The 24,423-nt window shown below is 36.4% G+C and overlaps 2 protein-coding genes and 1 long non-coding RNA gene across 3 annotated transcripts; 2 read left to right on the forward strand and 1 right to left on the reverse strand.

Annotated features, from left to right (window-relative positions):
• Positions 1 to 738: 738 nt before the first annotated feature.
• On the forward strand, positions 739 to 10,217 carry klf6b (Kruppel like factor 6b). Its single transcript, XM_079612171.1, has 4 exons — positions 739 to 1,051; positions 2,374 to 2,812; positions 7,610 to 7,733; positions 7,844 to 10,217. Exons 1-4 carry the CDS (start codon positions 950 to 952, stop codon positions 7,893 to 7,895), a joined length of 717 nt encoding a protein of 238 aa, XP_079468297.1. The 5' UTR covers positions 739 to 949; the 3' UTR covers positions 7,896 to 10,217.
• LOC306998251 lies at positions 5,867 to 7,167 on the reverse strand. The gene is made up of 3 exons (XR_013797535.1): positions 7,027 to 7,167; positions 6,169 to 6,340; positions 5,867 to 5,902 (listed from the first exon to the last, which is right to left on the reverse strand). It is a non-coding gene; the product is annotated as an uncharacterized lncRNA (long non-coding RNA).
• A 1,041-nt stretch (positions 10,218 to 11,258) lies between the features above and the next one.
• On the forward strand, positions 11,259 to 24,422 carry pitrm1 (pitrilysin metallopeptidase 1). Its single transcript, XM_079612246.1, has 27 exons — positions 11,259 to 11,494; positions 11,732 to 11,828; positions 12,541 to 12,647; positions 12,761 to 12,912; positions 12,996 to 13,110; positions 13,199 to 13,295; positions 14,500 to 14,660; positions 14,748 to 14,874; positions 14,971 to 15,059; positions 15,441 to 15,569; positions 15,653 to 15,766; positions 15,948 to 16,044; positions 16,611 to 16,745; positions 17,270 to 17,408; positions 17,487 to 17,603; positions 17,685 to 17,814; positions 18,369 to 18,489; positions 19,952 to 20,028; positions 20,108 to 20,273; positions 20,370 to 20,470; positions 20,897 to 21,017; positions 22,178 to 22,228; positions 22,314 to 22,426; positions 22,949 to 23,074; positions 23,220 to 23,365; positions 23,567 to 23,669; positions 24,054 to 24,422. Exons 1-27 carry the CDS (start codon positions 11,448 to 11,450, stop codon positions 24,145 to 24,147), a joined length of 3,072 nt encoding a protein of 1,023 aa, XP_079468372.1. The 5' UTR covers positions 11,259 to 11,447; the 3' UTR covers positions 24,148 to 24,422.
• Position 24,423: the final 1 nt, after the last annotated feature.

Genomic DNA, 24,423 nt, shown 5'->3' on the forward strand with positions numbered 1-24,423 from the left:
TGTGTAAGGCATCAAAAAATATTGAATGGTGGGTATCACCCGGTGGCTATTTTTGGTATTACGCCTCAAATCTCATATTTTTGGGAACATATTTTGTAAAATATATTTTTTGTATAAACAAAAGTATAGTAGGCTACATTTGCTTTACAGTAATAACTTTCTTTTTTTTAAGTGCTTTCACGTCAGCAATAATCTGCTTTGTGTCTCCTTTAAAACGAGTATTCCAAATACTTTGGAATATTCTGTAATACAGTAATACAGCCTATATCATTCTTGAATTACAACCATTTAAGTTTGGATAGTGCAGTTTCTATGCTCAAATCAGTTAAGAGGATAACTCATGATTTCAGATCATATGTCCTATGAACAACTTGCATGATATTTTAATAATGATTTTGCATAATTTAAGTCTCAGCCCTCCAAAACCTCTTCTTTCAATCTTAGTGTACGTATCAGGAAAATGCTTTAGGAGAAAAATAGCTCTTATTACATTTGGTTTACAAAAAAAGAAGAAGTTGCACCAGTTTAAATATGAAAGCAAGGGTATACATTTTACTAGAAATGCCTACCATAAATATTACTTCCTCAAATGAAAATGGTATGTTTATATACCTCCCCAGAAATAGCGCCAACTGCAACCCACCAATCATCACAGAGGGACACACCGATAACCAATGACACACCCAGTGGGTGGAGTCAAGACGGTGGGTAAGGCACTAGCAGAAGCCTCTGATTGGTCCGCTCACCGCTGGTGACGACGCTCAACGTGTTTCGCTTGTTTTGAAATGGGAAGTTTGCAACTTTGCAAAGTTTGCAGCGCTTCTGTGCAGCCGAGCGTCCGCTAAAGAGAAACAAGCTGTTGCCTTCCGTCCGCGCATGAAGACACGGCGGGAAAGCGCATTTTCCAGGATTCCCAGCTGGGTTTGACAGATCTGTGCGTGGGAGGGATATGGATGTTATTCCCATGTGCAGTATTTTCCAGGAGCTGCAGTGTGTCCTTGACACGGGATACCTGTCCGCACTGCCATCTTTGGAGGAGTACTGGCAACAGGTACTGTAAAGTTTAAACGAACTGTTTTATTTAGCGAATACTTTGGTCAAACATTGGAGTAATAAAAGCAAAGAAGCGATATGATATCGGATTTATTTGTATACAACATTTGCTACGCTTATTAATGCAACTAAATGAAAATAATAACTATTAATAATAATTGTCTATCCGACTTTGAGAAGTTATTTTAATTTAGTTGTCAAATTGAATGACTTTTCTTTTTACCAGTATAAAAGAACATTGTCTCGTTCTACGCAATCTACAGTATGAGTATATTTTGAAAGATGAAAGTGATTGTTTGTGCTCATACGCACATACTGTTCAAAAGTTTGGGGTTTAATGTTTTTTTTGGAATTAGTCTCTTATGCTCTTATTATGGCGGCTTTTATTTTATCAGAAACCCCCCCCCCCCCAGTAGTATCATGAAATATTATTACAAATTACTAAAAACAGTTCTATTTTAATACTACAAAATGTAATTTATTCCTCTGATGGTAAATAAGCATCATTACTAGTCTTCAGAGTCACATGATCCTTTAGAAATCATTCTAAAATGCTGATTTGCTGCTCAAGAAACATTTCTTATTATCAATGTTGAAAACAGTTGTGCTGCTTCATATTTTTGTGGAAATCGTGAAACATATTAATTTAAAAAATACTTTGATTAATGTAAAGTTAAAAAGAACAGCATTTTTTTGTAAATGTAATGGAATTTCTTTGTATCATAAATGTCTTTACTGTCATTTTGATCTGAATGACTGACTTTTGATCAATTTAATGCAATTTCTTTTTTCTTTTTTTTTAAATGACCCCAAACTGTTGAACTGTAAATAACTTTGATATAAAATGACACATATAGTTGTCATACTTTTTACTCTAGTGAAGATTTCTCAAGGTAGGTTTATTTTTTTATGTAGTTTACATACAGACATATAACATAAAGTCTTGGCTACAAAGACAAAATCTTGGCATGCTAAAAATAAAATCCTGTCATCATTTACTGCAATTCCAGACCAGATATTCAGTTTAGCTGAATCTCAGAGGCGATCTTCTCCAAAACACTCCACATGAGGAATAAACAGGAACTGAATACATACTCTTACTATAGAAAAGAGCACCTCTGGAATTCTGCTAAACCTCACATTTAGTGTTCCACAGAAGTCATACAGGTTTTAATGACATGAAGGTGAAAAAATGATTACAAGATTTAATTTTAGAATTTTTAATTTATAATGTTCACCGTTTGTTATGCTATTAAATGCATATAGTGCATGTTATCTGGTTGGTGTTTGCGTCACTGATTCCCCTTTTCTCTCGTACAGACTTGTCTTGAGCTTGAGCGCTATCTGCAGAACGAGCCCTACGTCTCTGCAGCTGATCTGAGATCAGTGTGTGAGTGTGATGATTTCTGGAACCAGTTTCTGCGGTGCTGTGGGACTGAAGCGAGCTCGCCCCCTCCAGAAGCTTCCGGCCCCAGTCAGGACGGGATGTCTGCGGCTTCCCAATCGTCAGTCGGCAGCTGTGAGAAGATCATTGCCTCTCATGTCACCACACACACACCCCCGGCCCCGACGCCGCCCTCCTCGCCCTCCCTCGCTCTTATGGAGGTTAAAGAAGAGGCAGAGGAGGCGAGAGGGGAAGAGGTCAAAGTTGAGGGGTTATCCGAAGGACGAAAGAGAGCTCATCGATGTTACTTCAGCGGTTGCAGGAAGGTGTACACCAAGAGCTCTCACCTAAAAGCGCATCAACGGACACACACCGGTAAGCAGTTTCTATGTGAGGGTCTATAATCCTACCTGTATTTTGACTTAGTGTTGCCACAACAGTTTTCTCGGCTTTGGGAAACAAAACTTCTCTCATTCGGATCGTGCTGAATGTCACTCCGATAAATCTGCCATACAAAGCATTTTTTTAATAATATTTTTTACTCCAAATCCTGTAAAGCCTACTGTATCCTATTTGATACACAAATGATACACGCATGCATGATCACAACTTTGCTGAAAATCCTGTTGCAATGCACACAAACAGCTACGTGCCTTCTGTCATCTGATTGATAGTTTATACTCTGGCAAATAAAAAAGGCCTTTTAGTATACCGTAATTAAAAAAATGTCCTCCATCAGGTCACACCCTCTGTGAAATCTGTGAAACCTGTTTTATAAAGCAAATGTAAGAATAACTTTTATATTGGTATTAATATTTCAATATTAACCCTTATTAACTGGACTGAAGCAACCTAGGTATACTAGATTATCCATACATCATTTCCTAGAAAAATCATGTTAAAATATGAGTATCGAACATGATACATCAGGTTTTTGAGGGACATTTATTTGTACATCTCTTAATCACCATTGTATTGCATTGCATCATGTTTAATGCCCCACAATAAAACCGACTACAACTACAGAGCTCTGATCATAAAATATATAGAGATATTTATATGCATTTTATGTTAGTGGGCTGCTATACTGTTATTTACATCTCATTGCTTTACATTACAAGCTAATTTAATATTATTTTTTGGCCATACAAATATCAGCAGCTGCACCGCATATTTATGTTCAATTTGGACCTCACATTTAGGTGTTTTTTTCTTTCTCAAGTATGACCTTCATATTCTCACTATATTATGCTATTTGAGCCTTAAAAGCCTGATGTTTCAAGTATGATACGCAACAAAAAACTAACATGTGAATGTTTCTAATATTTTTTGCTGAAATGATGAACAGTCATTTCAAAACATTAGATTGTTCTGGACCGTTATTTCACATGTCAGGCTTTACATGGTTAAATGCATGAACTGATCAAATGTACACTTTGAATGCATTGTAAGTCGCATTGAACAAAAACGTCTGCCAAGTGCATAAATGTGAACGTAAATGTCTCCTCTTCACAGTTTCAGTGCATGCATGTACAGTATCCGCTGATTCCCATGTGTCGCTGCCATTGCATAATGTTCATTTTTTGAATATTTAGTACGCAGGGGCGGCTGTGACCCGTGGCTGTGAGGCAAATACTTGAAGAGTGTGTGTAAATGTGGTTTGGTTACTCCCTAAATTCTTGGAACGCTCATTCTTAATGATGCTGTCATACACTCTAGGAAGTAACATAGATTACAACACTGTGTCCACACTGTTCATCTTGAATGCAATCTCAAAGAATGTTTGCAAAATTGACTGACTACACTAAAAACTAATAAAGATCATAAAGAAACCCAGATTAAAGAACACCATGTAGACGTGGGCTTGTGGTTAACTGTGTGCTTTTCTTTCTATCCTTTGTTGGTTTTCAAATGTCCTCTAAATACATAAATTGACAAAAGCCTAAAAATAAAACCCTCAAAGAATCGATGACACCACAACGATGTGTAATACATCTTTAAAAGTAACGGTTCCAAAAGGTGGTTTTCGCAATGATGCCATAGAAGAACAATTTTTCGTTCCCCAAAGAACCTGAACAGTTCTTAAAAGACCCATTGTTTTATTAGTTTGAAGAACTAAAAGAACGACTATAAAGAACACATACTTTGAATTTTCATCATGAGTGAAAGTTCTCCAGACACCTTTTTATAGTTTTTCTTATGAAACTTGATGGATTTGTCATAATAACTTCCACAACTAATCTCTCCTCATCTCTATTTGATAGTTAACTCCTTTCTTTCTTTCTTTCTTTCTTTCTTTCTTTCTTTCTTTCTTTCTTTCTTTCTTTCTTTCTTTCTTTCTTTCTTTCTTTCTTTCTTTCTTTCTTTCTTTCTTTCTTTCTTTCTTTCTTTCTTTTTAGTTAAGTTGCCAGGCACCGCCACCGTTTTTAAAATATTTTCAACATTTTCATGGCCCACAGAATATTTTGTTGTCTGAATATCTGAACATCTGTTTTATTCGAGCTTCATAAATTATTTTTTGAAGAATGCATTAGAAAATCAATTTTTTTTGTCGAAGACTACATTCAGATCGGATTCAAAACGATCATCAAAACATAGATGGAGTAAATCGAGTCTATATCAACACCTCTAATGCCTGCACAGTCCTATAGCTCATCCTGGGTCAACATTTCATTCAGTAACATTAGGCAGTTTTATATATATGTTGTTGAATGTTGATGATTGTGTTATTTTACATGTGCATATTACATACAGTATGAGATCGCTTTTTTCTGCATCATATTCGCATGTGTTTTGATCAGGAGATTCAGTACTCTTTCAGAAGATGTGTTATAGCGCCCCCTAGCATATAACAATGAAAACACGGAAAGCCGGAAAATTCCAACATTATCAAGCTGCAGACTCGGAGCCTGCTGCATCTACAGTCCCTGCACCCAGAGTCCCGCATTCTCAGTCCCCTCGTTTTTCGAGACAGCGCCTCCTGCTGTTCGGAAGATCGTATAACACCCTTATCCAAATGCCATTGAAAACATTGGAATGCAAGATTACGGTCTCTTTTTATTTAAAGTTATCCAAATAAATATTTGCGTTCCCTGCTTAATGCATGTACCAAAAAAAAAATTGTGTTCTCAAACTAACTAATTACCCAGTATTTATTTTTTGAGCGTGGGTGTAATTGAAAGGAAATTACTGATGTAACAGATACAAATACAGATTTAACTATCATCTGAAAAATATGATGTGATATTATATTGCTACAATGTTTTAGTTTGTTTTTGTACAATGTTTCAAATTCCATTTTTTCTTTCAGTTCAACATATAATGGTCTAATTAACATTATACCATGCTAACATTACAAAACCTGTTTTTTGATATTTTGCATGTGAAGCAAAACTCAAATAATAGACAAAACACCAATAATAAACAATTCTTTATTTAACGATCACCTTAATCACTGTCATCTTGCTGTAAACAGGACAAAGCAAAGAAAAAAGAATTGTGTTAGTGACTTTATTTTTGTCTTCAATTGCATTAAAAAAACCTCCATTTATAAATCTGGCTTTCTTAAAATTGTGGACTGGCAATACAAGCAATGGTAATGTTGCTGGGTTCGGCAGGGGTGACCGCATCGATGTACGGTGTACCCTGGAATACAACAGCATACAATTGCACTGTCACACACAGTCTTATGATCTTTCAAAAAGCAAAAAAAAGATGTTTGCTAATGTTACCTTCATGTTGCACTGCTCTGTTGAAGTGTCCCTTAACATGTTTCTGAACTTTGGACAACTTTGTCGGATTGAAATATATCGGGGCACAGAATGGGCAGTGAAAATCACTGCAGCATTTAATACATTTCTGTATTTCTGGAAGTGAATTCCCCGTTTGAATTGTTATATCCATCTTCAAAAAAAAAAAAGAGAGAGTCAAACTCAAATTAAAAATTTAAGACCACCCCACAGAGCCCATGCAGTCAAATTTCAGTAAATACAAATTAAAACAAGGAACCCTCAAAAAAGACCAAATGACACATTCTAGCTCACATGTTAATACCATTGACTGGTTAATACATAGTGAAGGCATAGCAAATTTGATTATTAGGCAACTGTAACCTATGAGTTGTAAATGGCTGGCAACAACTTCATATCACAGTAAAATTAATATTGATCCATTTTAATACTTACGTTTTATAAGAACTAATTTAAGTAGTCTACATAAATTATATAAAGTAAAATAACTACTCCGGCATTAATTAATTCAATAGTTTTAGGAGAAAAGTTCCGATAATTAAAAAAAGGTAAATCTGATTAAATAATTAATGATGACATTCTTTGATATTAACACATATAATGTATTTAATTGGTCAACTTTAATGTCAACAAATTTTTTACAATGGCTTGTCTACAATAAGTCCATGGTTAAAGGCTAACGTTAGGGAAAAAGGCGAAAAAACATACATTAACGGCTCAAATTTTGTTACAAACTATCATTACAAATATTAAATAGACTGTTCATATATTGGTGTATCGATGAGCTATTAGTAGTTTGATTAAAAAAAGAAATCATTGAATAAAATTGACGATACTCACGTTTCGGTTCTTCACGTGTTTATGTGTTTATCCGATCCAATTTGATAGGTGGCGCTGTCTCGAAAAACGAGGGGACTGAGAATGCGGGACTCTGGGTGCGGGACTGTAGATGCGGCAGGCTCCGAGTCTGCAGCTTCATACTACTCGAAAATTCCGTCAATAGCAGGAAGCGTTTTCTCACAAATGACGGAAATTTCCGTCAATGGCTGGGAAAGAGTTAATAAACATGAGGATCGGTACTATGGTCCAATGAGATTTCAGTGTGGACTGAGCAACACCATAATTAGAAACAAAGATAATGACAAAATGTATAGGGCTGCTTACAGTAAATATACCACTTGTATATATTTATTCCATCACGTCACATGACATACGGGTGAAAAATATAATATTTAATTTTTTTGTTTATTTTTTTGAAATATTTCAATGTTTTACTTTGTATTATTTTACAAATTATATTTCTACATTTTTATGAACCAAGTCATTATTGGCTTTTCCTTAACTCATGGAGTCCCTGAATTAGCCTATGTGTGATGTTATGTTGAAATAGAAATAGTGAGTATTGTTTGCTCGCCCCCTGCAGGTGAGAAGCCGTACAGGTGTTCGTGGGACGGCTGCGAGTGGTGCTTCGCTCGAAGTGATGAACTGACCAGGCACTTCAGAAAACACACTGGAGCGAAACCCTTCAAATGCAGCCACTGCGACAGGTGACCGCGCGCGCGCGTGTGTGTGTGTGTGTGTGCGTGCGTGCGTGCGTGCGTTCGTGTGTGTGTCAAACACAGATTTTGAGCTATATGTAATCATTATCTTCTTTCAGGTGTTTCTCTCGTTCTGATCATCTGGCTCTTCACATGAAGCGACACATCTGAACGAGACGAGTAAGGCACAGACGCACTGGTACAGCACAATAGTGAACAGAATTTGTGTGTGCGAATCCCAAAGACCAGCACAACTGGTTTTCTATGTATTCATTGAATGTCAGTGTTGCACCTTCTTGCCAATTATATGCTTTCAGCAAAAGGGAAATAGATTTTGTTCCCATGCTGGTGACATTTGACTTGTTGATTCAAGTTATAGCTTAGCTATGAATGCATTTACAATGCTGAACGTCTGGTGCTGAATACAAGTATCCATATATTTGCAGGCTTTGCAAATTGCAGTATATTAATTTCACTCTGCTTTATAAAAAATAAAATCTTGGTCCACACAGAACACACACCATTTTTCTATTCTGCACTAAAAATGTACTACAGGCAGGTTATATTTTGTAGAAATTATATTAAAAAGAGATATAAAGAAACTGCACCAAAGGCGTTACAGTATGTATATATACATACTATAGTATATGTATATATTTATATATATAAGATAAGCTTTATTTTGTATAACTTTTAAAAGTTAAGTAACACTTTACATTAACACACTGAAAACTGCTTTATTGTGGAGCTGAAATGTTTTTATCCAGAGCAGCTATGTGTCCATGTAGTTGATAAGAATACATATTTGAGATGAATAAAAGTGTTTATTGCTGTTTATGACATCTATCGTCTATAGTTTGTAAATGACCTGCTTCATCCAGCAGTTGCAGGGTCATTAATTGTGCTGATATTAGCTTACTGGTAATAAAACCTTTTTAACCACTAAAGCAACAGAATTGCTAAGGACTAAGAATTGTATATTAGTGCCTTAAAAGCAAGCTCTTGAGCTGAAATATGAGTCATTTGTCAAGAATTATTTTGGCCAGTTAAAAGTTCAATTTTGGCCTAGAAACGTTGGATGAAAGTGGAAAATCCAATAATAATTGGATACTGTATATTTTGTGTCATAAAGACTAGAATGTCTGAATTGTGTTATTGAATGATTACCTAGAGAGAAGAACTGGATTTGCCACTGTGTAGTATGCTGTAATGTTGTAGTTTTAAAAGAAGCATCAGGAACTTTCCCTGGCAGTTTTCTGGTGACTTTGAGCACAGATGGACATGATGTTGGCGGAGTTCCTCAGGTGGAGCTCCTGCATTTGTTGTCCAGATGTTTAAAGCCCTGCAGGTGTTACAGAGACCAGGGTGTTCACTCACAGGGAATGATAATATGAAAGCTGTTCTTGTCTAACTGGAATTCACAATATCTTCAGGGGATTTTAATATACACTCCAATATTATTCCTTAAAGGAGTAGTTCACTTTAAAATAAAAATTACCCCATGATTTACTCGCCCTCAAGCCGTCCTAGGTGTATAAGACTTTCTTCTTTCAGACGAATACAATCGGAGTAATATTAATAAACACACAGATGCTTCCGAGCTTTATAATGGCAGTGGATTGCAACCATCAGATTGAAACTCAAAAAAGTGCATCCATCCATCATAAAAGAACTCCACACGGCTCCGGGGAGTTTGTATAAGAAAAATATTCATATTCATATCGAACAGATCCGATTTAAGTGTAAAGCGTAACTTCACATCGGAAGTAGCGTAGTGCGTCATGGCGTAGCGTAAATATCAGCAGTACGTCGCATTACTTGCATAAGTTGCGCTTTACACTGAAGCCGGATCTGTATGTTCGTTTGGCCGGAAGCTAGTTATTTTACTTTATAACGTTTTAAATACGAATATTTTTATTACACGCATCGTTTTGCTTCAGGTCTTTATTAACCCCCCGGAGCCGTATGGAGTTATTTTATGATGGATGGATGCACGTTTTTGAGCTTCAATCCACCGCCATTATAAAGCTCGGAAGCATCTGGGTGTTTATTAATATAACTCTGATTTTATTCGTCTGAAAGAAAAAAGTCATGTACACTTAGGAGTAAATCATGGGCTAATTTTCATTTTAAAGTGAACTACTCCTTTAAAAGATACTTTGTGCATATTAAGATTTTTAAGGGTTATGAGCTAAACAATTTAACAAACATTTTACGTTTGGTTCATGCTATTTGAACAAAAGTTTGAAATTTCCACAATTTCCTGTACCATGATCATTAACATGACATTTGTAACCTTTCAAATATCTCTGCCTAGAGGGTCTGATGTGATGCTTTTGTTTTTATTATGAAAATTTTACTTTTTGTTTGCCTTTTATTGCTGTTTTCTTTGTTAAAAGCATATATATGTGAAACAACAATATAGTGTAACATTTTTATTCTATCTTTGTAAATACATTTTATACTACAACAATAATAAATGATTTTTATAAACCTCTGTTTTGTAGTTTCTTCATTATACAATCTGCAAAACATTACACATTAGATTCTCATTCTTACAGGCCGACTGCTGCACTTCAGGCATTGGAGATAAAAGATGGATCCTGTTTCAGAGACAACAATAAAGATCCACAGGACTGTGTGGAAACGGTAAAGAAAGGAACATTGTGTACACCAAAATATGATGCACATTTGTTCACTGTTACAATAAATGTTCAGTACTGCAAGTTCATGGGAGTCTTTACAGACTTGTTACATGAACTTAAAACAGATGCTCTACAGACACACCCTCACACACAAAAACATTGGGAAAGAAAACTTTCAAATTCTGACTTAATTAGGACTTTAGTTCTTTAGTTTAATAACATTTTAGTTCTGAAAAGAAAACAAAATAAATGTTTTATAACATCAACATATTCAGATTTATTAATATGCAGAAAACGTTAAATTCAAAACAAATCTGCAATACTTAAATTATACATGGACTTTGTCTTCCATAATGTAATAGGCTATGTAAGTTGTTATAAGATGACAAGCTCAGATTCTAATTTATTTATTTGCAGAAAACGCTAAATTCTAGTGCAAATCTGCAGTAATTAAAACAAAATCGTGATTCTCAATTTACCCAGAATCGTGTAGCTCTAGTTACGATTTTAGTGACTATGGAATTTGGGTATGGAAAGTTACCTCTAGCAACAACCATCCATATCAGTTTAAAAATTTCAAATATTTAACCCTAATGGTTAACTCCCTAAATGCCCAAAAATTTTATTTTGAAGCTCCCTCCTTTTCTAAGTACTTGACCCCTGTTTAAACAGCGTGACCCCTGTTTCCGTGTTTCTACTGACATCTGCTGGTCATTGTAGGAAGTGTTAAATGGTCAAATATTTAAAAACCACGCATCATGCATTCCATCTCCTTTATCTTAAAAGTTATATAAACTGCATTTTATAGGCTCAAATTTATATAAATATAAATATTTTGTATTATTATTATTGCCCATACTTTTATTTTGCAGCAGCAGTGGCTCTTCTTGTGTTGCAGCCGGTTAAGGTCGCGTCTAGTGCGCATGCGCTGTATACAGCATGCCATGGGACATGCAAGGAGAAGGACAGAGCTTTAATCGTAACGGAAACATGAATATAGGAACTCACATGCGTTTAAACTTTTAACTTAACTCACAATCACAGTAGTTATTAGAGACAGTGGATTTAAGCATCTAAAATGTTTCGTAAAAGTAAGACAATCGTTACGAAACTCAAAAATTTGAGGTGAGTAAATGCTAACGTTACACGTCTCGGTTGAATTCAACTTTTGTCCTTCGGTTTATGACGTCCGCGTGATCTGATTTAGGCCGTTATTCATATTTTAATTCTCATCAATTTATAATTTCAGGTCATTGTTATTAACTGTCATCCTGTTTATAGGTGTAACTTTGACGTGTATGATGTAAGCCACTGAGAAACGCTCAGTCATGATGATTAGTCTGATGAATGAGTGGTTTGTAGTTTGCAGGGTTCCTGGAGGTCGAGAGGCAGCTCTGCTGTAGAGAGAGCACTGCAGTACACAGTGGGACAGAAGATCCAGGGATTCACTGTTCAAGAGGTAAAAAGAGTTAACGAATAATAAAAAATACATGTGCTTGTATTGTTTCTGTTTCATCACATACAGTGAAGCAGGGGTTCTTCCTTCTCATTGTGATAGCTTCTAAACACTAAGACCAGATTCAACTAAGATCCATTGCATTGTGTAAATTAAAACTACAATCACTTTAATGAACATCTCTAGTGCTTTGCTAGTTTAGTAAAGCCTCACGTATGAAATAATAGTCAGAAAATTGTCTCTTTTTACGGCACTATTTAGACAAAATATGAAAGAGAAATTTTAAAGTTTGTTGTTGTTTATATGGGCAGAAAAGTTAGATGAACTTCTAATAGCTTGTAATGTAAATCAATGAGATTCTTAATACAGTGTAACTGCAGACTACTAAACATAAAATGCATATAAATATTAGTTGTCAAAATGATATATAAATGCTGTGTAGTAGTATTAACATAATGCAATTCAATACATTGATGATCGAAAGATGTACACAAAAAAGCCTGATGGATCGTACTTGATGCATGTTAACATTTTTTTCTAAAAATTATGTTTGGATAATCGAGCAAATTAATTATATTTTTTTAATAGCTATTATGCTACAACTGTCAAACTGGGAGGAATTTCAAATATCATCAGTGATCGTCCTCCTGACTGTCACAGCATTTGTATGGATGTCAAGGTGTCCTTGTGCTAACATCGACTGTGTTTTTTTTAGGTTACAGCAGTGCCGGATTTGTTTCTAACGGCCGTTAAACTCTCCCATGATGCAACAGGAGCTCAGTATCTTCACGCAGCCCGAGATGATTCCAACAACCTCTTCAGGTACAGTCTGTCTGCGTCTGATGGAGACCGATATGCTTTGAAACATCTGAGGATTTTCATTTGAACCCCATTAAATGCCCAGGTGATGTTCCTCTGCATGTGTGTTATTGTAGTGTGCAGTTTCGTACCACGCCGATGGACAGCACCGGTGTTCCTCACATTCTGGAGCACACGGTTCTGTGTGGCTCTCAGCGCTTCCCCTGTAGAGACCCCTTCTTTAAGATGCTCAATCGCTCTCTCTCCACCTTTATGAACGCCTTCACAGGTACTTCCCGATGTGTGTTTGTGTTTAAGTGAGTGTATGTGTGTGATTTGATGATGTCTGATTATATCAATCTCTCTCCCCAGCGAGTGATTACACAATGTATCCGTTCTCAACTCAGAATGCCAAAGACTTCCAGAACCTTCTGTCGGTCTATCTGGATGCTGTTTTTTTCCCTTGTCTCAGAGAACTGGACTTCTGGTAAAGGCCATAACTCAGATAATGTAATTAATGGCACATAAATTGGTTTTGAAAGGGATTTTATGTTTGTTTTTTTGTTTGTTTCCAGGCAGGAGGGCTGGAGGCTGGAGCACGAGACCCCCACAGACCCCTCGAGTCGTGTGGTGTTCAAGGGTGTGGTGTTCAACGAGATGAAGGGAGTGTTTGTAAGAACTCCTCCGTGCTCTTCTGATTTAAAAAATATATATAGCAGTAATATATAAAAGTAATATCTATAGAGATGCATGGATGATAGATCTGTGACCTCATACGCTACCTTTCAAAAGTTTGGGGTCAGTAGTACATTTTTTTTTTTTTTTTACGGTATTCATTAGATGCATTAAATAAATCAAAAGCGACAGTAAAGTAATTTTATATTCTTTCAAAACAATTTCTATTTAAAATAAATGCTGTTCTTTTGAACTTTCTTTTCATCAGAGAATCAAGATATTTTTTTAGCATGGTTTTCACAAAAATATGAAGCAGCACAACTGTTTCCAACAATGATAATAATAAGAAATGTTTCTTGAGCAGCAAATCGGCATATTAGAATGATTTCTGAAGGATCATGTGACAATGAAGACTGTAGTAATGATGCTGAAAATTCAGCTTTGCATCAGGAATAAATTATTATTATTTTTAAATATATTAAATTGAAAATAGTTTTTTAAATTGTAATAATGTTTCACAATATTGCTGTTTTTAACTGTATTTTTGATTAAATAAATGTAGCTTGAGCATAAAATAAACATAAGAGACTTCTTTCCAAAACATAAATAAATATACCAACCCCAAACTTTTGAATGGTAGTGTAGGTAGCGGCCAATGTTATATTTTCCTTAAATGGTTAGTTCACCTTAAAATTAAAAATCTGTCATCATTTACTCACCCTCAAGTTCCAAACCTTTATGAATTTCTTTCTTCTACTGAACACAAAAGAAGATATTTTAAAGAATGTCGGTAACCAAACAGTTGATGGACCCCATTGACTTCCATAGTAGAAAAAAAAAAAACACTATGGAAGTAAATGTTTCGTTTCCGACATTCTTCAAAATATCTTCTTTTGTGTTCAGCAGAAAAACAGATATTCATACAGGTTTGGAACAACTTCATGGTGAGTAAATGATGATATTTGTAAATGATAAATATCTGCATATGCCAATAGATATCATCATTGCATCCTTAAATATGCATAATAAGCTTCATAATGCAGACATCCATGTACTGCCCATAATTACAAATAGCATACGAGTTAAAATGTAACTGCTGGATGTCACATTTACATTTATTTGAGTTTTTTATGATGTTATAATTATTTTAGACTAACCAGTGTTTCTGTTACTGTTGTATATGTTGTGTGTGTGTGTGTAGTCAGATAATGCTCAGCTGTACGCTCAGCACCTGCAGAATAAACTCCTGCCGGATCACACATACTCTGTTGTGTCCGGAGGGGAACCGCTGGCCATCCCTGACCTGACCTGGGAACAGCTCAGACACTTCCACGCCACACACTACCACCCCAGCAATGCACGGTACACACGTTGAACACTAGGACTCACTAAATGAATGTGTGCAAAAAGCAGACAATACTCACTGCCTGTTCTGCGTGTTTATTGCAGGTTCTTCACATACGGGGACTTACCGTTGGAGCAGCACCTACAGCAGATAGAGGAAGAGGCTCTGTCTAAATTTGAGAGAACAGAACCCAACACTGCAGTTCCTCCCCAAATGCCCTGGGACAACCCTGTACGTTACAAAATACACACATGAGAAGGACCTGTAAAGTAGACGCATTTAATTCAAGTTTGTGAGGTTTGTTGATTGTTGAATGTTTTTGCTCAGAGAGCGTATCATGTGACTTGCGGGCCTGACGCACTGGTTCCTGACCCCATGAAACAAAACACACTCTGCATGAGCTATCTGCTGGGAGAGTGAGTGGACAAATATTCAGTTTCTTTTTCTTTTCATTTCTAGTGTTGTCATAATGAAAAATGAGTAATAAAATATATAAAAAAAGGAATCAAAATAAAGGTAACAGAGCAAGTGTCAGGTCTATTGAAATTAGACAGCAAGACTTAATGTCCCGTCCGTTGCCATGGTTATCACAACGTCAAACATCGTCATTTCAGATTCAGTCCTGCATTTTAAAATGGTCATAACTCCCAAACCTTTGCAGTTTGTACTTAGCAGTATGAAAAATTTAACTTTTGCTTAAAATTATGAATGGGTATTGATAGTGAGTAAAGTAGTAGTTCGGGGACTACAGTAGTCATTCAATTATTTCTAACTTTATGTCTACAAACGTGTTTTAGCATCACAGACACGTTTGAGGTGTTCACTCTGAGCCTCCTCTCCTCTCTGATGATCTCTGGTCCAAACTCTCCGTTCTACAAAGCCCTGATCGAGCCCAATATCGGCTCAGACTTCTCCTCTTCAGTGGGGTACGTTGTCTGACAAGACTTTAAAATCACTTCCTCTCTCTGATGAGTGAGAGTGGAGCTTTATAAATGTGTGATTCGTGCAGGTTTGACGGCAGCACTAGACAAGCGTCTTTCACCATCGGTCTTCAAGGCATAGCGGAGGCCGACGCTGAGGCGGTCAAACACATTATTGCCCAAACCATCGATGGCATCATTGCGTGAGTATAAATTGGATGACTGTTTTATTGCCTTACTACAATAAAGAGTTTTAAAGGAAATCAAGCTTTTGCTGAACCTTCACTCAGTTTTGACTTTGAGAGAATCTGGTTTTGCTTGTGATGTTCACTTTGGATAAAAGCACCTGCTAAATGAATAAATGTAAATGAATTGCTGTTTCAGAACTGGTTTTGAAGAGGAGCGGATTGAAGCTCTGCTGCATAAAATTGAGATTCAAATGAAACATCAGTCCACCAGCTTCGGCCTTGCTCTCACTTCAGTGAGTAGACTCTCACACACATGTGTATTTTCTATTTATTTATTTCTGCTACTTTTATTGGATGTTATAATAAAGGACAAGAATGTTAAAATTGTTAACATTGGTTAACATGTAAAAAAACACACTGGCTCTGACAACTGCTGTTGTTCTTAAAGGGACAGTTCACCAAAAATGTTTTAATTCAGTTACTCTGTTTCTTGTCATTTCAAATCATTCAGTTCTCGCCATCTGCGAAAAGCCAAGCCAAGGATGATTCTTGTTTTATTACGAGCTCTGTCACGTGTTCTTTTTGCCATTAGACTCTCCTCCATTCTTAGTTTAAAAAAACAACAAGGTTGGAGCTATAGCATGCTCCATATTAACCTTTCTCGCTCTTTGTGACAAATAACCTTTGTCACTCCCAGACCATACACACGTCAAAGTATTCAGAGCAACTTCTCTCAATTTACGGATATGATGAGACATGCACGGGAGAGTGATGTATATACCCAATTTCCCGCAAAAACCATCCCGGCAGTTCTAAAATACGACTTGCTTGGCAAACCCCCTGTCTCTCTGTCTGTCAGTATATTGCATCCTGCTGGAATCATGATGGGGATCCGGTGCAGCTGTTGAAGATCAGCGAGAGTGTGTCCAGATTCCGGCAGTGTTTGAAGGAGAACCCTCGCTACCTTCAGGACAAAGTCCAGCACTACTTTAAGGTGATATTCTTTCTTTTAATCAATCAGTCAGTCAGAATGATTATTCTGCTCCATTGATGATGCTGTGCTGTGTGCATCACATGCTCTGCCTAATGCTTATAGTGTGCTTAAGCAGCAGTGTTGTTTTTGTTCATTAATTATTATGTTTTAATGAAAACAGCTGTATCAAAGATTACATGCTAACATAATTGGAATAACTGAAACATTTATTAAGCATGACAAAATGTGCTAGATAGCAATAACAACAGGTAATCTAGAGAAATTTAAGCTTGTATAAATGATATCAATTAACAAATGAACTTTGGCAGCCCTACAATACTAAATCTAAAATAACAACTTAATATATTGAAACCATAAAACTATAATACTATAGGACAATTAGAAAAACTAAATTTAAAATGATTATGGTCATAATAGAAAAAAAACATGATTGTTTGTTTTCATGTTAGCATGTTATTGTTTTTTTCATGCATGTTTGTTGCATTAATTTGCTTCAAAAGTGTCTCTTTTTTTGTGCATTTCAGAATAACACTCATCAATTGACCCTTTCCATGAGTCCTGATGAGAGATTCTTGGAGAAACGGGCTGAAGCTGAGGAACAGAAACTACAACAGAAGATACAGATCCTTAGCGACGCGGATCGCAAAGACATCTATGAGAAAGGTACGCTCGCGAGACCAGGAAGGACGATAATTATTAGTCTCATTCTGTTGCAGAGACTAAACCTTAATGTTGTTTCAGGTTTGCAGCTGTTAGCTGCTCAGAGCACAACTCAAGACGCTTCCTGTCTACCTGCATTAAAGGTGTCCGACATTGAGCCCACCATTCCCTACACATCTGTACAGCTGGAGAGCGCAGGTAAAATGCACATGCAAACATGTAACAAGCACATTAAACGTTTAAAATATAGCCATTTACTATCTCTTTCTGTGTCTGTAGGGGGTGTACCTGTGCAGTACTGTGAGCAGCCCACCAATGGCATGGTTTATTTCAGAGCCATGTGCAACATCAACTCCCTCCCTGAAGACCTCAAGATCTACGTTCCTCTGTTCTGCAGCGTCATTACCAAGTATGAAACCCTTTGTGCTGCTTCATCACTGATACATACTGTAATATAGAGTGTATCCAACATTCAATCAGACCAGTCTGTGTGAAAATATGCTTTTTTTTTTTTTTTACTAAGTCTGTTATGCACACCAAGGCTGTATTTATTTGATGTAATGCAATAATGCATTAACAACAGTAATATTGTGAAATATTATTACAATTTAAAGTGTTTTCTGTTTGAAATATACTTTAATAGTCTTCAGTGTCACATGATCCTTCAGAAATCTTTATAATATGCTGATTTGCTGCTAAAAAAGAACATTTCTTATTAGCAGTAAAAAAAATTGTGTTATACATTTTTTCAGGATTTTTTTTATGAATAGGATGTTCAAAAGAACAGCATTTATTTGGAATATAAATCTTTTGTAACATTAGAAATGTCTATTGTCAGTTCCTGTGCATCCTTGCACAATAAAAGTATTAATTTCTTTAAAAAAAAAAAAAAATCTTGCTGACCCCGAATTACTTGGTCAGTAGTGTAAGTAAATAACTAATGTAACGCTGATGTAATCTCAGGTTAGGCAGTGGGGAGCTGAATTATCGTCAGCAGGCTCAGCGTATTGAGCTGAAGACTGGAGGCATGTCTGTATCTCCACAGATCATTCCAGACACTGAGGATCTTGATCTGTACGAGCAGGTATCACTCTTTCTACCTCATCTATCATGTGAATTTCTATAAATATGATGCTCTTTGTTCTGCATAAGTGCATTGAGGTAGAGCTAAAAGTAGAGATGCTCCGATCAGCATTTTTGGGGCCGATTACCGATCACCAAAATCATGATTTGCCGATCACAGAATGGCAGAGGAATGGGAATCTTTTATCTATAATCTAGCAGAGTTTGCACCATTTGTAGAAATGAAACTACCGGTAACTGAGGTGGCAATAACTATTTTTTTCTTGAACAACCAATTTTATCAGACAAAAATTCACGAAAGACCTTTTGTAAGTCAAATTTAAGACATTTTAAGATCATAAAGATTGAAATGTAAGACCTACACGACGCATTAACCAGCAAATAACAAATAAAATTAGAATCAATATGCACTTTTTGTTTACATAAGCATTAAAATAATAACATAAATTATGGCTAGATTTTAAAAGTGTCTTGCAACATGTTATCTACTAACATGTACAAGTGCAAATAAGGTTTTGACAAAAAAAGGTTTTATAAAAAGAAAAAGAAAAATGTTTATAAAAAGAATGAGTCAAAAAAAGATACATTACTGACATTTACAATGCACATTAGCTTATCTTTTCTTATTAATAGTTGTACAACCATGCACTGCGCTCTCCACAACGACAAAGAAGTTTTAGTAGCTTTTGCGGAATTCTGAAGTTTATATTTTCTCATCTCGCTGCGCCTGGGAAAAACGTCCGCATCACTTTTATAATTTTCCGCTTGCCGCACGCCTACATTTGAAATAACGAACTTGAGCGCGCAAAAGACGCGATATGTGAACGGTCCCTTGGCGAGCTATCTCCAGTCAGGCCACGAGCTACTGGCAGCTCGCGAGCGCCGTGTTGGAGACCCCTGCTCTACAGCTCCGCTTTGTAGGCTACGACTAATTTTTTGCTACTTTGTAATGACTTTCTGCAGCCAGCGTTTCTGGAAATGAACAAAAACCTTTTTTAGAGCTGACTTAATGAAATTTAAGACCTCGTATGAAAATCCGTTCAAAGATGCCTAATCATGTTAGTGGAATACCGTTTGTGGCTTCCACCTCGAGGGATTTCAGCACGACATACATTGCAAATGGCTAATTTTTATCGGACACTTTAAAAAACTTCCAGACGGGAGAAGGAGAAGTCATGTTGCCACTGGCAAGCTCCGGTCTGCTGTTGTGTGACCGTGCGCTGCGCATGCAGGTGGAAAAGTAGCTCGCCGATCAAGCTATTTTTAGCCAATATCGGCCGATCATGATCGGCGGCCGATCAATCGGAGCATCACTAGCTAAAAGCTCAGAACCGGTAGCCAGAAGCTTGAAGGTTTGAAACCACATTTTTCTGGACGTTTTCTTTGTGCTGATATTTGAACTTGTAACTTGCATTGGAGTGAGTGTGTAATCAATGCTCATGTCTTTATTTGTGTTATTTTAGGGTATTATCCTGTCGTCTTCCTGTCTGGAACGGAATCTACCGGACATGCTTCGGCTGTGGAGTGACATATTTAACTGGTTAGTCTTGTTTATAGAGACAGAAAAATGTATCTTTAAATCTTTGTGCAAGTATAATTATTTTTAACTGAATCTCCAGCCCTCGTTTTGATGACGAGGAGCGTCTGCGTGCCCTGGTCATGATGTCAGCTCAAGAGCTGTCCAATGGCATCTCGTACTCCGGTCACATGTACGCGATGACACGGGCGGCTCGATCCCTCACGCCCACAGCAGACCTGCAGGAGACCTTCAGCGGGATGGACCAGGTCAGTGATGATGAGACATCCTGATGTTGTTCTCCAGCCTTTGAGGGATTCAAGGAGAATTAATTGTTTCATAAATGTATGATGTTTTAATTTTAGGTCAAGTTTATGAAAAGAATTGCTGAGATGACTGATCTGACTTCAGTTTTGAGGAAACTTCCCCGGATAAAGAGACACCTTTTTAACCCTGAGAACATGAGGTAAACATCAACCACAGTACTTGACAGTATATGTAGCATTATAGAAGCTAATGCAGTCAGCCATTTTGTATTACAGTGAAATCATGCATGGCCTCAAAAAGCTGACTTTATTTAAGCAGTGCCAGAGGCAATATGACAAAAGATGCGTTATGAAATATTTAACACTTATTATTAATAATAACCACATTCATAATTTCTTCTGTGAAATATTGTAGTTCTTTACAGGGTGCAATTTATTAATAAAAACAGGGGGGTGTTTAAACAAGAAAGTTATCATTAAAATGTATTTAGACAATGTAGAAATGCAGTGCATTCATATAAAATGAACAGTAAAAATACAATTAAATTATTTACTATAAATGTATTTATACAATTGGCTGATTTACAAATTTGAATTTAAATGTGAATATGATGTCATCATTTCAGGTGTGCCGTGAACGCCACTCCCCAGAAAATGTCGGATGCAGGTGTGGAAGTGGAGAGGTTTATAGGGAATATAGCAGCCAACAGGAAGGAGCGCAAACCTGTCAGACCAACCATTGTGGAGGTGAGAAGCCATACTTTTTTTTTTTTATAGAAGACAGGTTTTCACAATTAAATAAGCTTAATATTCCTGTAGCTCAAATGGTGGAGCATGGCACTAGCAGTGGTCATGGGTTCAAATCCCAGGAAATTCATGAACTGATAAAAATGTGCTTTAAATGCAAGTTGCTTTAGGTAAAAGCGTCTGCCATATGCATAGATGTAAATGTTATATAGTAGAGTGTAGCGCTAGCAACTTCAATGTTGTGGGTTTGATTCCCAGGGAATATGTAAACTGATAAATGTACACTTTGGATAATCCAAACATTTAAAAATGATATATTTTTAAACCTTGTACCACAAAACCAGTCACATGGGTATTTTTTTAGAAATGGCGATTTATGCATCATATGAAAGCTGAATAAATAAACTTTGTTAGGATAGGACAATATTTGGCCGAGATACAACTATTTGAAAATCTGGAATCTGAGGGTGCAAAAAAATCTAAACATTGAGAAAATCTCCTTTAAAGTTGTTCATTTATGTTCGTGAATGTGCAGCATTCACTCACATCAACAAATGTTTTATATATTTACGCTAGCAAATTTTCAAAATATCATCATGGAACATGATCTTTACTTAATATCCTAATGATTTTTGGCATAAAAGAAAAATCGATAATTTTGACCCATTCAATGTATTGTTGGCTATTGCCACAAATATACCCGTGCGACTTATGACTGGTTTTGTGATATATTTTTTTTGTGATATATTTTTCAATAGCAGCTTTATAGGGAATAGTGCTTTAAACACCCAGTGAACGAGTTAAAGGTGAAGGGTTTTAGCTCTCCTTGAAATCTTGTACATTGGAAAGACAGAGATTAGAATGAGGCATTTATATAGCGTACATATTATATTTAATATGTACTACTGTACACCCAAAGCGCTTTACAATCATATCAGGGGATCTCTCCACAACTACCACCAGTGTGCAGCATCCACTTGGATGATATGACAGCAGAGGGATGAGCATTTTAATAAATGAGGCTTTTTTTCCCCCCACAAAACTGGATCAAAAAAGGATTTGTCCCAAAAGAACAATTCATTCACAAATCTGATGAATTTGTTGTGTTTAGATGAAGAGTAAATCTGACCATTTTGATTGGTTTGTTTATCCCCTGATAGAGAGCATTGGATCCTACTGCTGGATCAGCTGTGAGTCGTAAACTCATCTCAGTAAGTGCATCTGTTCAACATTACAGCAACATTCATATGTCATTCATCGGTTGCATTCTCACTGATCTCCCCTTCATCCTACCAGGAGCCTCATTTTAAACCCTGTCAGATGAAGACGTACTTCCAGCTCCCGTTTACTGTGAACTTCATCAGCGAGTGTGTGCGCACGGTCCCGTTCACACACGCCGATTACGCCAGGTACAACAAACAAACACACTCATGCACTTCTGTAAAAAGATGGTCATTATGCTCACTCAGGACTGCACGATTTTGGGGGAAAATCTTATCTCAAATTTTTTTTTGCTTGATAAAATTGACCATTTAAAAAAAAACATTTTACCATTTTTTTGGTAGGGCCAAAAATGTTGTGCTTTTATATAGCAATATGAATATAATAATAATAAGAATTATTATTATTATTATAATAGTGATCATTTTTATTATTAATAAAAATATGAAACAAAATAAATTATTAATAATAATAATTATTGTTATAAAAAATTACAATATTTGTATTTATGGCTAGCTTATATTTTGGCAAAAAACATAAGTGCTTCTCATTACAAGTGTACGCAGTGTATATATATATATATATATATATATCTTTTTTTCATTAAATGGCAGCATTCGTGATTTTATAATTAGACTGTCAAATCGCTATTAGTTTTATTTTGATTGATCATGCACTCATTTACAGTTTGCCATCTGTCTGTCTCTCAGTCTGTGTATTTTAGGAAGAATGATGACTGCTAAGTTCCTCCATGGAGAGATCCGAGAAAAGGGCGGGGCTTATGGAGGCGGGGCCAGAATGGGAGGAGGCGGCCTGTTCACATTTTATTCCTATAGGTGTGTATGATGCATTCATTAGATATACACACACCTGTATATATAAAGCATACATTAAACAGAACATTGCGTCAGATCTATCTATCTCTCTCTCATGTAAATGTGCCAAGTTGTCATGGTTTATTATCTGGTTGTCATCTCTCAGAGATCCAAACTCCACCCAGACGTTGTCGGCTTTCCGTGGCGGAGTAGAGTGGGCCCGAGCGGGAAGGTTTACCCAGCAGGATATCGACGAGGCCAAGCTCTCAGTTTTCTCTGCCGTTGATGCACCTGTTGCTCCCTCAGATAAGGGTCAGTCATTTAAAGCACATCCTGAATGATCTGACGAGTGCTAAATGATGTTTTAGTCTCTTTCTGTGTAATTTTGCTGTAGTTGGATTTAATTTGCATTCTTGAATCTGCAGATATTTTGTGTGAATGTGTTTGCTGTTTGAGTTTGTGTTTTTGTATATTTGTTTTCTGGTTCATAAGGACCTTGTAATTGTGCTGCAGGTTTGGGGCGTTTTTTAAACGGCATTACTGATGAAATGAAGCAAAGATACAGAGAGAGACTGTTCGCTGTGACCGACAAAAACCTAATTGACGTCGCTGGCAGGTAATGAGACATTAATATACAGCAGTGTCCAAAAGTGATGTCAGGGGGGATGTTTGTTTTTATGACCCATCCAAATACGTGGAATATAATTATTATTATTTTTTTACATTTCAAATACAAGGGAAAAACACTAAACTTGGCTAAGGTATTTATCTGACAAAACTATTTGGCAAAAAAGGCAAATTACAGAAAAAAAATTAAAAAAAATTGCATAGAAAAACATAGAGAGTGAGGATGTCGATTATCTTAGACTGGACATCACTTTTGACCACTATTGTAATTATCTAATAAAAATAATATTTATGCTTGAGTGCTGGTGTGATATTTCTATTTGTATAATATCATATTTACCTATTTTTAACATTTTAATTATTTTTTTTACAGGTATCTAGGTATCGGCCAGCAGACCTGTGGAGTGGCTATTTTAGGCCCGGAAAATGAAAGCATCAGAAAAGACCCGTCCTGGGTGGTCAAATAGACGTTTTTTCCTCTGTTCTTATTATTAGGATTGTGAAAGACACGCACACACTCCTGGGTCACGCCCAAATCGACAGTGTTTTCCTTATTACAGAACATCTTGATGAACTGAAGTGCCCCTAAACAGTCAAGTGCTGAAAGTACCTGAATTAAAGTACCACTTATTAGGCCAGCAAATGTACTTTTGTTTACACTGCACATTGTTTGTTGATGGTATAACAAGGTCAAAAACAGCTCATATGATAAAAGTGTAGTTTGAGTCTGAGACTTATAAAAT

Source organism: Phoxinus phoxinus, assembly GCF_949152265.1.
Source record: "Phoxinus phoxinus genome assembly, chromosome: 5".
Lineage (NCBI taxonomy): Eukaryota > Metazoa > Chordata > Actinopteri > Cypriniformes > Leuciscidae > Phoxinus > Phoxinus phoxinus.

Bases quoted from the DNA above. Each gene is read 5' to 3' on its own strand.
- pitrm1 (XM_079612246.1), top strand. From the start codon at position 11,448: ATGTTTCGTAAAAGTAAGACAATCGTTACGAAACTCAAAAATTTGAG. The intron at 12,913-12,995 runs GTACTTCCCGAT...CTCTCTCCCCAG, and splicing joins CTTTATGAACGCCTTCACAG to CGAGTGATTACACAATGTAT. The intron at 18,490-19,951 runs GTATCACTCTTT...GTGTTATTTTAG, and splicing joins ATCTTGATCTGTACGAGCAG to GGTATTATCCTGTCGTCTTC.
- klf6b (XM_079612171.1), top strand. From the start codon at position 950: ATGGATGTTATTCCCATGTGCAGTATTTTCCAGGAGCTGCAGTGTGTC. The intron at 2,813-7,609 runs GTAAGCAGTTTC...CGCCCCCTGCAG, and splicing joins GCATCAACGGACACACACCG to GTGAGAAGCCGTACAGGTGT. The intron at 7,734-7,843 runs GTGACCGCGCGC...ATCTTCTTTCAG, and splicing joins AAATGCAGCCACTGCGACAG to GTGTTTCTCTCGTTCTGATC.